Source organism: Berghia stephanieae, chromosome 14 (assembly GCF_034508935.2).
Source record: "Berghia stephanieae isolate SIO BIC M18660-M18661 chromosome 14, UCSD_Bste_1.3, whole genome shotgun sequence".
Classification (NCBI taxonomy): Eukaryota; Metazoa; Mollusca; class Gastropoda; order Nudibranchia; family Aeolidiidae; genus Berghia; species Berghia stephanieae.
This window is the reverse complement of record NC_088373.1, coordinates 21,476,932-21,492,884: the sequence shown is the minus strand read 5'-3', so window position 1 is coordinate 21,492,884 and position 15,953 is coordinate 21,476,932. Positions and strand designations below refer to the sequence as shown.

The window sequence follows — 15,953 nt, the reverse complement described above, 5'->3', positions numbered from 1 at the left end:
TCAACAAATTTTAAAACAGTTGTTTTGTCTACGAAATGTTATTGAATCTTCTTTTTATAGTCTTTTGTTTTGTCATATATGCAACCATTTGGTAATTTTTCTTATGCTCATGAAAATTATCGCTTAAATGTGGACGAGAAAAAGATTTTAATTTAATATATTGATTTTCTGCAGGGGAAGCAATTGTACAGCAAAATGAAATAACAACAGAATGATTAGAAAAGATAAATAAATAAACGACTTCATCTCTTCACAGCACCCGGAGAAGTAGAATATGAATACGAGGTCCCAACGACAACCACGGCCAGACCAATGATGCCCCAACATAATAACCAATGGGGTTACTATAGTATGTCATACTAATACAACCAGAAGAACACGTCGGTGTCATGATGCTATTTAGAATAGCTATTCGATGTGTAGTAGCTTTATCATGAAATATTATGCACGTCGGCACCTTCAGTCCTCTACCCAAAAAATATGACCCCCGAGAAAAAATCCACGCCACACCACTGCACCATAATTCCCTTCTTTGCTTTTTTATATTAATCAGCATAATAAATTATTCCAGCCACATATCGCACTGATTATAATCTGCAATATGATTTAATACTTGCTTTGGAATCGTCTCGAACAATAACACACTTTTAGAAAACATAATTTTAGTTATGATTGCCTTCCAACTGTCCCAATTCATCCCCACTTCCTATAACAAAACTGTTTAATAAGAACCCCCTGTGTCATTTAATTTATGTTATAACTCCCTATCCTTCCTGATTGTTTCATGTTTCTCCTTTGTTAGAAGCCAGATCTGATCCTCGGAAATAATTAATGTGGAAAGCGCATCCCTGATAATTGAACCACATTTCTTACAGCGTCATCAACCCTTTCACCCTGAAACCACAACCCATTACCCCACCACCAACGAGTGAAGTTGCATCACTCAAGGAGAATATGAGCAAGGCAGGCAAAAAAAAGTATGAAAATAGCGTAAACTAACTCAACAAAAGTCAATTGCCAATTCGAATTGTAAATTTTCACTGTCATCTTTTTGAAGTTAATGATTATAACGCAAATGTCTTTATCTCAATGTATTGAGAAGTTTATTTATCAAAACTCAAGTGTTCAAAAGACGTATATCGTTTTGCTTCATGACATATTTCATTTTGTCATATTAGTTTCTTTTGCTTGCTTTGTCATATTAATTTACCGTCTTCTCTGGTTATTTTCCACCCTAAATCTTCCCTTGCTTTGAACACAAATTGCTGATTTATCTTATTGTTACCTTTTATGTTTTCCTTAATCCAATTAAGATAGTAGGTAAATATTAACATAAGATCAGAAAAGATGGGTTTTTTTGTGAGCAAAGGTTAGCTATATGAGACAATTCAACAACAATACCCTGATTCCCTTTGTGCATTGACTTATTGCTTTTTCTTTTGCTAAAGATATTAATTAAAATATTTTTCTTAAGTACATAAATGTTTATTGACTCAGTTATAAGCTAAGAAAGGGTTTCGTTATTTGTTGTAAAGTTTACAACTCAAATTGCTAAAAATATGACTTTAAAGATTTCTGGTTTTCATATCTTTTTAATTATAATCAATTCATTATGTCTTGAATATGCATGCCACCAAGTGTTTCTTTGGTTCACACAATAAGATAGGAAGCAAGTTGGATGTAACAATTTTCAAAAATAGTTCATAGACAGAAAATGATAATGTCAACTGTTAAGACTTGCTATAGGTCTAATATCATTCTGTGTTTGAATTTCAGAAATTGCGCCGAGTTTTCTCAAAGTTCATGTTTTGGAATCTTTATTTTGAGAGCCAAGTGACTGGTTCCGTCCGTTGTTTCAGGCACATTGCCATGTAATTTGGTCCTGTTTGTATGGGAGTGGGTTTCTCTGTTTTACTTCGTTTATCCATTTTTATTGTCCATTTGTTTGTATTTTTGTTTTGTTTTTTTTTTGTTTGTGTTTTTTCGTTATTATGATCTTTTTTTGTGGTTGAGAGGGGGAGAGGAGGGTGTAGAGTTTTTTAAAACTATATTTTTACTCCTTACTAATTCTAAAATGTCAAAAAGCTCATCGAGTACATTTGAAATGAATACTAGTGCTTGCTTTCTATGTAAACTTTCTCATATCACTTACCATTACTGGTCTGCAGGTTTATTATGACCCAACTTTCTGTTTCTATAATTTTCTATTCAATCAAAATTCAATCAGTTTTTCATTTTCACAGCGTTTTCCGACGTTTGAAGCCACATAAGCCCCAAACGTTAATATCTTATTATTTTATTACGTTTTATGCTATATCATATAATCGCTTAAAGGGTTTTATATATATATAAGGTGATGTATTATAGTATAACCATGTTGATATATCATTCAGTAGTCATTAGTATACACATGGTATATATGATATATTGTATGATTCCTCTATTAGCTATGTAGATGTTATATTATATGTATTGTATCCACTCTTTGATTCTACCCAAACCAAAAATGGCAGACATTTTCAAAGGCGGTTACATCGACAGTAGTTCCTGCATAAGGCCCCCAAATGTTTCATTACTTTCACAACAACAATGATTTACCCAAATACCGTCAAAAATGTATTGATGTTCTTGCGAATTAATATACATGGTAAATAGATAATATTTCTCGTTTGTCCGCCTCTACTAATATCAATATCGAATTGTGTGTTATTTTCCAACCTCCGCTTCATTCTGGACACACACTCACAAACATACACTCGCATCTATTCAAACACGTGTATATAAGTGTAAGGGAGTAACAGAAAAAAATTGCAAGAGAAAGAGAGAAAGAGAGAGAGAGAGAGAGAGAGAGAGAGAGAGAGAGAAAGTGAGAGAACCGAACCCTCCCCTCTCTGTTGATAACGTCTTTGTTTATGAATTCTGTGTGATAAAATGTTTAATCATTTTGCCTCAATTGTCTCATGTTCATGTTCAACTTATGAGTAATTTTTTTAGTTTTATGAACATTTGTTTTGATACTTTTATTGAAAAAGTAAAGATTGATTTTGTTACTTCGTGAATCTGCCCCCTCTTCCATTGTTTTATTTATGGAGCGTCGTTTTGTCCTCGTTATGTTTTGGAGATTAAACCATAATACAATATACACCATTCATTAGCAACAAAATAGTCTTTGATTCCAAATAGATCCAGACCCACATGAGTATAATGCAGACATTTTATCCAAATGCTCTTTTCGTTCGTTAACCATCATCTAGTCATCAAAAAACAAAAGTTGTATCCTGGTTTTCCCAGGGACCTTAAGTGGAAGCTACTGTTACTCTCTGCCTTAGAAATGACTTTTCCTTTTCACAAACCCTTCTTCGCTTTTGTATTCTCCCTTTTCTCTTTATTGCCCCCCTTGCCCCCTAATCCACAGAGCCAAAGATAAAGTCCACGGCCTCCACAGCCTCCCGAGCAGCCAAAATCACTACACCACAAAATACACAAAAACTACTACGTCTTCAACAGCAACAACTATTAGAACGCCAAAGACTACAACAACTAAAACAACAACAATCGCCGACCAAATCGATATCGGGACTCTCTGCTTTTACGTCCTCTGGAAACAGCGTGGTAGGAAGATCGTCAGTACCACAGACACATTCATCCAAAAAAGCACTAACCCCCTCGTCCTCGCCGTCTGCATCGTCAATACTGTCGTCTTTTACTTCTTCCAGTAGATCCATGGTAAGCCCAGCGCGCTCTGTAAAGCAAAACACTCAATCACAAAAGTTTCAAAATAGTCTGTCTGCTTCATCTCTTCAAAACAAATTAAAGAATCTCGCCTCTGCCATTCAGAGAAGACCTACAAATACTATTCCTTTCAACAAAAACACGGCACCGGCCAACACACAAACATCATTTACCAACACAGCTACTGTGCAGTCATTTACTAGCCCGAATCAAGCAGCTTCAACCAGCAACACCTATGCATCTTCCTCAAATAATAACCAACAGTCATCCCAAAGTCAACAAATATCAGCAGTTCCTCAAAACCCAACATCATCATCTTTACAATCATCGCCAACAGCAGCAACAGCAACAGCAGCATCAACTCCAAATGTTGGGAGCGGAACTAGCGCAAACAGAGCTAGAGAACTGTTGTCAAGACTTCGAAACCTGTCATCTAAAGTCGGGGGATCTGCAAGAACTCCCACATCGACAGTGACGAAGCAGGCCGGAACCGCGTACTTGAGTAACTTCATGGGAAATTCTGGGTCTGCACAATCTACTGGTAGTTCTGGGTCAAATTCCCCTAGTCTGCAAGACAGTTTTACTGGACGTGGACAGATTCAACCACAAGCTCAAGCTCAAGGCCAGAATTTCGGATCGTCTCAAGTTCAAAGTCAGTCAATACCGACTTCATCCCAAGCCCAGGGTTTGGGTTTAGCGACGTCATCTGGAGGATACAGTGTTTCTGGATATGCCTCAACAGGAAGCCAGCAACATTCATCAGTTCCTATTGCTACTAATGTGAACCAGCAAGCAAATGCCGCTGAGGCTGCCATTGACGCTCACACTCGAAACGCGTTGATGAATACAATTGCTGGACTAATGACCGATATCAGCCAACTTGCAATGTCACAACAAAATGCAGGAACTGGCTTGACAGCGGGAGTTATAATGGAAGCGCCTACTGGAGGAGTAGCAGGAAGTGTCGGGGCTCAAGCTACACTTCAAAATCTTCCAACCCAACAAATGTCAAATCTTCTAGGGAATCAAAACCCCTCCACGAGTACCTACACAAACTCCAACCCTTCTATGTCTGCCGCTTCACCCCAGACAAGTTCAAATTCGGACGCCGTCGCTACTTCCGTTCTTGAAACTCTAATTAATTCGATCAAGCTCGATAGGGCAAATGTCAAAAAGGACGCTGACTACTACCGCAAACAGCGACCGTATAACGGACCATACCATATCAGCTTACCCAAGGAGCCCGAGCCAACCGCTCCTGCAGTGCGCAAGCCACCGACAACCACGACTCAGAGACCTGATCTCTTCCTCGAGAAATATGGCCAAAAACATTTGTCTCAAACGTCATCATTCACAATTCCCGACTACGCACCCGGACAGCCAAAACAAGACATCAAACAGGAGCCCAAAAAGGTGGCACCAATATCTCTGGATCTCGTCAAAGGACCACTCACTGACAGCATATTTCAAAGCCTGAGACGAACCAGTCAAAACAGCCAGTTTGAACAGCAGGCAGGCGCAGCCAATTTGTGGCAGGACCAGAACGCGCCTATGAATCTGGACTTGGCTGGCGCAGTAGGAGCTGGGACTGCGGGGTGGGACCAAAGCCCACCAATTCAGGGATTCAACAGAGCACCTCAAGGTCCTGCCCTAGATCTAAGCTATAATTTTAACAACCCTGCTTCACAACAGCAACAGTATTCTTCTCATGATTACAACAATAACCACAATACCGGATCCACAAATTATCATCAAAACACATTGTCATCATCATTATCATCATTACAATCATCGCTATCATCATTATCATCATCACCATCGTTATCATCTTCGTCGCATTTCGACAATCTATTGTCTACATCAGGGACACAATACGACAACACGCTCTCACAACACGCGTCGTCATCCGGACAGTACGACAACCTATTACAAACACCAACACAGCAAACACCCACACAACACAATGGCTATCAACAAGAGGCTTGGTCATCATGGGGTAATTCCGTCGTCGTCTCTACCACGCAAACACCATTGTACGATTATGGTCTAGGCAAGAATAAAAGTTCTTTCATCTTCTCCCAATCTCGCCACCAACCACCGACCCAAATCACTCACCCACCCACCTTTGCTCCCTATTTCCTCCTTCAACCGCCTTTCCCTCCCTCCCTCGCCACCACTCCAATCCTACTTCTTCCTCCAAATTGATCCAGCCATTTACCTATCTCCCAATGCAAACAGAAACCACTTCAACAATTCCTATACTTTTCCTCAAGCTGCTTCTAACCCTTGCCAAACACGAAGCATCCAAGCACCCGATCCGTCCGCGCCATTTCCAAAATCGTATCCCAAACTTTTGTCTATATTCCTCCTCTTGTGTCTGTATTCCTCCTCTTGTGTCTGTATTCCTCCTCTTGGGTCTGTATTCCTCCTCTTGTGTCTGTATTCCTCCTCTTGTGTCTGTATTCCTCCTCTTGTGTCTGTTTTCCTCCTCTTGTGTCTGTATTCCTCCTCTTGTGTCTGCATTCCTACTCTTGTGTCTGTATTCCTCCTCTTGTGTCTGTATTCCTACTCTTGTGTCTGTTTTCCTCCTATTGTGTCTGTATTCCTCCTCGTGTGTCCGTATTCCTCCTCTTGCGTCTGTATACCTCCTCTTGCGTCTGTATTCCTCCTCTTGTGTCCGTATTCCTCCGCTTGTGTCTGTATACCTCCTCTTGGGTTCAAGAATCAATCCAACACGAACTTCAAATAATATAATCCATAATAATAATATATGCCCCACATTATCCATTATCCATCCCATGATCCTCTCCCCTATCCATTAAACTCCTACAATTTATACAATTTAGCCAAAATATTATCCACAATCCCGTGTCGATTTCCTTGTCTTATCTACCCCTCTATGTATCCTTCAAACTGGGTTTAAAATAAGTTTTTAAAAATGTCTATTTTAAAACGTTCCCTTAAAACATATATGTTTCGTCTTTCGTAGATGGTATGAGAAGCCAAATAGGTCTATCTGTTATCTGTTGTGTGTATGTGTGTGTGTGTGTGTATGTGTGTGTATGTGCTTTTGTGTGTGAATGAGTATGTTTCAGCCAAAGTAATTTGTAATTTAAGCGCTTAGAGTCCGGTGTCTCGGAGTTATAGCGCTATATAAGTTTTCAGCATTATTATTATTATAAGTACTGAGACACTTCTCAAAATATTTAGAATGCTGATCATATTTGGCTGATCTTCTATCGTCACTAAAATAGTCACACACACTCTCTCACACACTCACACACACATACACACTCAAACACACACACACACACACACACACACACACACGATCTCTGACTATAAGAAGGCTTAAGATAATATGTCCATATTCAGGTGATAAAAGTACTGGTTATTGTGAGTAAGGATGCCGTTAAATAATGGAAGTCTGTAAAAAATCTCTCTCTCTCTCTCTCTCTCTCTCTCTCTCTCTCTCTCTCTCTCTCTCTCTCTCTCTCTTTCTCTATCTATTTATCTATCTATCTATCTATCAATTTCTTTCACTCTCTCTTACTTTGTTTCTACCTTTCTCTCTTTCTCTCTGTCTGTCTGTCTGTCTCTCTCTCTCTCTCTCTCTCTCTCTCTCTCTCTCTCGCTCTCACTTTTTCTCTCTCTCTCTTTCTTTCTCTATCTATCTATCTATTTATCTATCTCTCTCTCTCTCACTCTCTCTCTCTTTTCTTTCTTTCTCTATCTATCTATCTATCTATCTATCTATCTATCTATCTATCTCTTTTTCTTTCTTTCTCTTTCTCACACACGCTCTCTCTCTCTCTCTCTCTCTCTCTCTCTCTCTCTCTCTTTGTCTATCTATCTATCCATCTATCTATCTATCTATCTATCTATCTATCTATCTATCTATCTATCTATCTATCTCTTTCCCTCTCTCTCTTACTTTGTTTCTTCTTTTCTCTCTTTCTCTCTGTCTGTCTGTCTCTCTCTCTCTCTCTTGCTCTCGCTCTCTTTCTCTCTCTCTTTCTCTCTCTCTCTTTCTCTCTCTCTCTCTCTCTCTCTCTCTCTCTCTCTCTCTATCTGTCTATCTATCTCTCTCATTCTCCCTCTCTGTGCCCTCTTCGCTCTATCTCTCCCTCGCTCAATCTCTCTCTCTCTCTCTTTCTCTCTCTCTCTTTCTCTCTCTCTCTCTCTCTCTCTCTCTCTCTCTCTCTCTCTCTGTCTCCCTTTCTGTATGGAAGCAATTGTATTTTTAAAAGAACAAGAAATATACACAATGCGAAGAAGACAATATTTAAAACTAAAATAATCCGCTATGATGTTGTTGCTTTTAAAAAAAATCACTTTTAAAAGTTGTATATTGGCGGACACCTCCGACATGAAAAGCTAAAAATAGTTTGGACATTTTTACAAAACCCCATATTTAAAAAAACCCAAACAATGTGGTGACCTTCTTAGCCAGGCGCATACTAATTATAGATAGTTCGAAGATGACCTCACTCTGGTCTTTGTTATTGTTTTTTTGCCATCCGCGTTTATGAGTAATGCTCACTGAACTGTATTAACCCGACTATAGACGTTCATGGATACACACAGTTTTGTGTGTTGGTCCGTTATACTCCGGATGGCAATGTTATGAGCTTCTTAGCCAAGCGTATACTATCTATCTATAGATAGAATGCGCTTGGCCAAGGAGTTCACAACATTGCCATCCGGAAGTATAACGGACCAACACACAAACTCTGTTTAACCATGAACTTTTATAGTCTGGTTAATACAGTTTAGTGAGAACAACTCACAAACGCGGATGGCAAAAACCATAACACAGGCCTGAGTGACGTCATCTGCATACTATCTATAATGATCGTACATTTGACCACTGGAATGGCGAATAGAAGCTGTTTTAGATGAGTTGGCAGATTGACTTTTACCTGCAAAAGTAGCGTTACAGTGTAGTCGTTGAGTTTTAGCGGCATATCTACTTTTAGGTTTTTGAAACATTTCCTCACGGATTTTGAATATCTTATATAATAAATCATTATGGTGAACTCATCGTATGTTATCTGTCCAATCGGAAGAACAAGTTTGTCCACAGACTTTCGTTTCGTTAGTAAGGTTGCCAGATTCATTCGCGCGCACCTATACAGACTTTATTACTGGACCAAGTTAGATCATTTATGACTCAAAAGATTCTTTTCGATTTATTTCTGAATTATTTTTTTTAATTAAGATTTTTTAAAAAGTACCTGTGCTTAACTTGCCATTATTTAACCTCAAACAGCGCGGGGTCTGCACTAGAATTATAAAACATACATACACCTTACATTCTACATTTCGTCTACATAACTCCACATCATTGGTCTCAACTGCCGCCATCACATCCCCTCCACTCTCCTCTCCTCCTCCCCCCCCCCCCTCAACCCAACCATCTCCAACCCCCCTCCCTCAATTATTATCCTAACCAGGATAATAAAGCTTATGTTTTAGTTAGAACAATGAGAAATACGACATTCATAAATAGCGTGGCAGTTTTAATGTCAGTCCTGACACCTGTTAAGTGCAAAACAACATCTCAAAGAGTGGACACAATACGATATATGAAATATGAAATACAATGATGTCTACTCTCTCTCTCTCTCTCTCTCTCTCTCTCTCTCTCTGTCTATCTCTATCTATCTATCTATCTATCTCTCTCTTCTCTGTGTGTGCGCGCGCGCGTGTGTGTGTGTGTGTGTGTGGGTGGGTGGGTGTTGGTGTGTCCCATTCTTTCTTCCTGTCTTTCTCTCTACAGCACTTTCTCTCTTTTTATCTCTATCTATCTATCTATCTTTCTTTCTCCGTCTCTTTGTCACATTTCTCTCTCTCACGTCTCCTCACACACTCTCTCTCTCACACATACACACACACACACATACACACACACACACACAATCTCTCTATCTCTCTCTCTCTCTCTTTCTCTCTCACTCTCTATCTATCTATCTATCTATCTATCTATCTATCTATCTATCTATCTATCTATCTATCTACCTACCCCCCTCAACCCAACACACAATTCTTATTATAAGGTCTATATAAATTCAATACAGTAAAGTCTCATTATACCAAACGCCATCATTCTCAAAGATATTGTCCGGATACTCAGATATACGGATTTATAAATCAAACCTTATTTACTTATTCCTAACAATATAAAATTGCCTAGGGCGACACTCCGTTAATTCGAATGTATTTATAATACAGGCCTTATAGATCTCAATTTACGAGATCCATCGTCTTCTCACCAAAAGCCAAGCTAGGTTAATCCTGGTCAGTGACCGGATGGGTTTCAACGATATTAGTAAATACTTGATCCCGACGTTGTATCCTTGAATTAGACACTTTACATACATTACCCTCCCCCCCCCCACTCCTCGACTCAGTGGTGAAGGGTTGCGTTGCTATAGGCAGTGATAGTATTAGTAACAAATGAGCGCCTAACAGGCGAGTTGTACTTAATAAAATTGAAATTTAGTTTTGATCTCATGCGCATTGATCTGGCATGGAAATCCGTGGAAATTCTTTATATATATAAATATAATATATATATATATATATATATATATATATATATATATATATATATATATATATGAGCCAAGGTCAAAAGGTGCCCGCCTGATACCAGTGTTAAGAAAATTTGATTTTTACTTAATTATGGGCTGTTTTCATTGGGTTAATGCTTGTAATCAATTGATAATATGAGGAAGAGATAAAATGAGATAGCTCAACATACTCTGTTCAACAGAATATGAAATAAACAACTTGAAAGTGGAATTTGAATGCTGTTTGGCATGTGCTTAAAACGAGGTCAACGCATCACCTTTTTAGAAATCATGTAGAAATTAAATGTGATGCTTTAGCTCACATGATTGACATTTGACTAATAGTATAAAGTCAAAATTTACTTTTAAACGCAATTGCAGTATATTACATATCTATTAAGTTTCATAGAGAGTTCTTTAAAAGTTGGTGTTGCTTGTGACCTTTGGTGTCATCAAACACAGCACAATACTAAGACTCGACACGAAACTTTAAAGCTCGTGTTTAATGTTTATAAAATGTTTTATTATGAGAAAAAAGCATAGATTTACTATCTGAAAAATCTTGGATTAAATGTATACCGTTTTGCCGATATTGAGGTTTATTGGTTTTGGTGTCATTTGTCACAAGCAACACGGCATGCGTGAACACGTGGAAGTTTGTTTCGTTAAATGGCGATTCGCAATTTTGATCCACCCTTCTTACCAGTCTTTGAAGTGCAGCACTTTCATTTGCCTTTCCAGCGTGGCTCCAGGCAGAAAAGGTAAGTTGAACTTTGGTGTCATCGCTATTTTACATTGTCACAAGCAACACTTGATATTGGATATTACAAAGTGCCACCAAAAAATTATGTTTTCAGCTATTATTCTATTTACAAATATGATATGACATCTCACATAAGACTGTGATTTTGACACAATTAATTATTTCCTTGTAATTCTAATTTTTTATGTTTCAGGGTTGTATCAATCAAGAAAAAGACAAAACTCAAGCTTTGACGAATCCAGATAAAAGAAGAGTTGTCAAGAAATTTGATTTGATTTACTATTAACACACTAAATTATTACAAACTAGTAGATTTGAGCAGTAGGGCGGCTGTTACCGTATGGTTACATGAATTCATTACCATGGCTGATATTTATCTAGTGTTTGTGTGACTTCTGGTACTTTTTGTGACCATTGGTGTCATTGGTTAAAATGTCACAGGTGACACTTAAGTTTGAAGTTTCTAATGTATTTCTGTTTTCATGTTCTTCAAAGCTTGAAATGTCATTGAATTACATTTTAACAGGCTATATTACATGTGTTCAGTTGTTATTCTTGATTTATTGAGGCGAAATTGCGTTCTAGTGCCGATTTTGACCCAAGTAATAGCAACAATGGTATTACTAATTTCTAAGTATATTTCCAATTTGAAAGTATTTAGTTTCTTAAAATATTATTGAATTTCATTTTAGAGTAGGTTATTGTGCTTTTTTGACTGAAAATAATGATATATTATGGACGAAAGTGTAATTTGGTGTTGCTTGTGACATAAGTAATGGTGTCACCGGTCTTATGTCACAAGTCACATTCAGATGCTCTAATTTCCATGATTATTTCTAATTTTGAAGTCTTTGGTTTCTGAAATATTATCAAATTCCATATTTAAGTGTGGTTATTACACTGGTTTGACTGAAATTATTGATATATTGTCGAAATTGCAATTTGGTATTGCTTGTGACATAAGTAATGGTGTCATCGGTCTAATGTCACAAGTGACACAATGTCGCTGAATAAGATATGCTTTGGTCACATTATTTCCCAACATTTTATTCCAAAAGTTTCTGAACGTTGCTGGTAATAAGAATATGCAATATTGTTGTTGTTGTTAATGTACAAACATTTTTATGAAATAATATATTTTCATTCTATGTTGCTTGTGACCGATGACACCAAAAAGCAACATTTTCTCCAATAGTTGGTAATATTAGTGTACTATGATTGTTGTTGATTGTGTCTTTTTATCTATAACTTACTAAATAAAGTTTGATACTCAACAAAAATCATTTGGTTATTGAGTTTTTTATCTCATTTTGGTGTCACCGGTCACAGGTGACACCAGCAACCTATAGGTATTATTGACGATATTATACTGCGCTAGACCTTAAAGTTATCTAAAGGGCCTTTTATTCATGAAGTACAGTGTTTTTGCTACACATATAGAAACATGAATGGACTATTATGTCACTTTTATTTTGAAAAAAAAAATTGGCACCTTTTGACCTTGGCTCATATATATATATTGATTTATATAATGTTACCAGCAGGTTAGGTTGGTGCAAATATGACGCTAACATTCAATGTAATGTAAGAATGTTGAGAGCTACACAAAATAAACAAAATAGGCATTTAAATAGCGTTATGTCCACCAAACGTGCTCAAAGCGCTTTATAGTGGGTCCCTAGCCAACTGGAACAATTACCACGTAGGACGAGACATGAAGCCTGTTAGGCGATATTATCATTTGTTTAAAATTTTCCAACAGAGACAAACAACGTTGTTAACGGACAGATTTACACTCGTTTTACACTTGAATACGGTGAAAGAGATGCAAATTTAGAGCCTTTTCCAAGGGGGACTCAACTATACGCTGCTCAAACCGGGAATCGGGCCCAGGACCTTCCCGATCTGAGCGCAAGTGTCAAACAACCAGACCACATAATACCTGCATGAAATAAAAATAGACTTAGATGGTTTTGAAAGTCAACACTTTATATTATAGATATATAGGGGGCGAAGTGACCGAGTGGTTAAGGCATTGCACCGTGATCCGGATGACCCGGGTTCGAGCCCCGCTTCAGCCACTTTCGGTTTTTTTTCCTTGAGCAAGATTATTAACTCCCAATTTGCTCACTTGGACAACATGGGTGATTCCTGTTGACATCAGACATCTTGTTTGATGAGTTATCTATATTCCTTCGTGGAATGCCTAGGCGACAATATCTTATGATATCGTGGCGCAAAAGGCATAACTTTTTAACTTTTAATATATATATATATATATATATATATATATATATATATATATATATATATAATACTAGACAAAGACAACGTTCACATAATAATACTATTGTTATGAAATATTACCCTTCATTGCATCAACAAGATTCCTACATATTATAATAATATTATTAACCCTCACCTGCTGTAAAACACAAACTACATGTTATGTCACATTAGTTATTGTTGACCCTCATCATCCCATAGACCGAATATTTATGTCACAGCATACCATCTGCTCGTACCTTAGGACGCAGATTTTTAACAACATGACAAATAGGTTCAACAGTCGTGATGACGCATAGTAGCTGGTTCTAAACTATGGGAACAATGGCGGACGCTAATATCTCCATCACCGCCCTTATAAAATACTTCTCCGACGAGCATAAAAGTGTATCCAGAGGAGAAAAACATTACAAATCTGATCATGTTTTGACTTATATACATTCTGATCACATGACATCTGAAAAACTTCTAGCCAACATGAAGAATAAAAAGGACCGATTTTCTTTGTTTAGAACCAAGTTACTGGTTGCTGGGCCGACGTGACGTCGGACTATTGAATCCTATTCATTTACCTCCTAATCCATTGCATGATAAAATATTATAATATATCTCATATTGTATCGTATTATATTTTGATATACTTATAATTTTGATTTTTATAAAACGATTGTAGTTACAGCGAGTATAAATTGATGTGTTAAAAACATTCTTTAGTTTATCTAAGATTTATTTAATAATTATTTAGTTTATCTAAGATTTATTAAATAATTATTTAGTTTATCTAAGATTTATTAAATAATTATTTAGTTTATCTAAGATTTATTTCATAATTCTTTAGTTAATCTAAGATTTATTAAATAATTATTTAGTTTATCTAAGATTTATTAAATAATTATTTAGTTTATCTAAGATTTATTTAATAATTATTTAGTTTATCTAGGATTTATTTAGTAATTCCTTTGTTTATCTAAGATTCATTTGATAATTCTTCAGTTTAAGATTTATTTAATAATTCTTTAGTTGTATGTGAGATTTATTCCATACCAATTATTTTGAAGGTCTTAGATTTATGATAAAACGTTTATTGCAATTAACATAGAATTTTTCTTCTTCTAACATATAGCTTATATAATCTAATATAATCTAACGTAGATCTAATATTTCTTAGTTATTGTTAATTTAGATTTTTAAAAAGTTATCTAGAAAATGACTCACTTGTTTGAAATTCTTGTTACTCTACTCATCTGTTATATTCACTATTTTGACTGTCTTTAATTATCATTTGAATATAGATAATATAATATTTAAAAACCAACTCCTCGTTCTAATAAATAACTTTATTTTCCACGTTTAAGTCGTAGTCTATATCTTTATTAAAAGAGTTGTGCTCATTTCAGTACTTTTCTCAATTTTATCTTATTTAAAATACCTCTATTTTATTTCTAATTCATTTTATATACTTTTTTTTCTCCTTTCTCAATTCATAAAAAAAACAAATTTCAATTCATTTCCGAAAAAAATGTACATAATTTATTCACAAAATAAAAATATATAAATAAATAAATCGTTCTGTCAAATCATAAACGATAAAAAATAATAAAATAACAATCAAAACAAAAACTGTTACCCTTGCTCTTACTTTTTTTACAAAACAATCATTTCGATTTCAAAATTGACTTGTTTTTGACAAATTTTTGACCTTTTTTAATTGTTAATCGTACGTAAATTTGACAAACCATAAAACACAAAAACAACAACTTGTTTTTGGCAAACTTTTGACTTTATTCAATTCTTAATCGTACGTAAATTTGACGAACCATAAAACACAAAAACAAAACAATAACATCAACATTAACAACAATAAAAACAGGCAGCGGACAGAACCAGAATTATAACTACAACAACCACAATCATCAACAACAACAACCTTCTCATGGTGGTTATAACACCAACACTAATAGCAACAACCACAACAACCACCAGCACCAAAACTACAACAACCCCAACAATCACAACAACCAGCATTACGGCAATAACAACAACCACCACAACCACAACAACCAGCAATATTCAAACACGCCACCACAGCAACAACAACAACAACATCAACAGCAGCATCAACAAGGCTATCACCAACAACACGAGTATGGACCAAGTCAGTGGATGCCCAACCAGGGAGGACAACAAGGTCAGAAATTATACTACAAATATCAAATTAAATTAAATTGAGCTTTATATAGCGCAATATCCACTAAATGTGCTCAAAGCGCTTTACAAGGGGTCCCTGGTCAACAGCAACATTTAACATGTAGAACGGAAGATGACGCCTGTAAGGCAGGCGATATTACAATTTTTCGGACAAAGACAACGTTGATTACGGCAAGGTACTCATTTTATACCTGATCAAGGTGAGAGAATGTGAATAAAGAGCCTTTTCCAAGGACTCAACTATGCGCCGAGCGCGAGGCTCGAACCCAGGACCTTCCGATCCGAAAGCGAGTGTCATACCACTAGACCACATAGCCGCACATTTATGTATTAGATCTTTAATTCTCAATATTATCAATTAATTGACACTGAATACTAATTATATAATT

The 15,953-nt window shown here is 36.4% G+C and overlaps 1 protein-coding gene across 2 annotated transcripts in view; it reads left to right on the top strand.

Annotated features, from left to right (window-relative positions):
* LOC144960148 (uncharacterized) overlaps positions 1-15,953 on the top strand; it is a 70,429-nt gene that overhangs the window by 37,981 nt on the left and 16,495 nt on the right. For both annotated transcript variants that reach the window (XM_078893138.1, XM_078893137.1), the window contains exons 4-5: positions 3,416-5,374; positions 15,227-15,544. In XM_078893138.1, coding sequence (XP_078749264.1) covers positions 3,416-5,374; positions 15,227-15,544 — 2,277 coding nt within the window. The remainder of the gene's footprint in view (positions 1-3,415; positions 5,375-15,226; positions 15,545-15,953) is intronic.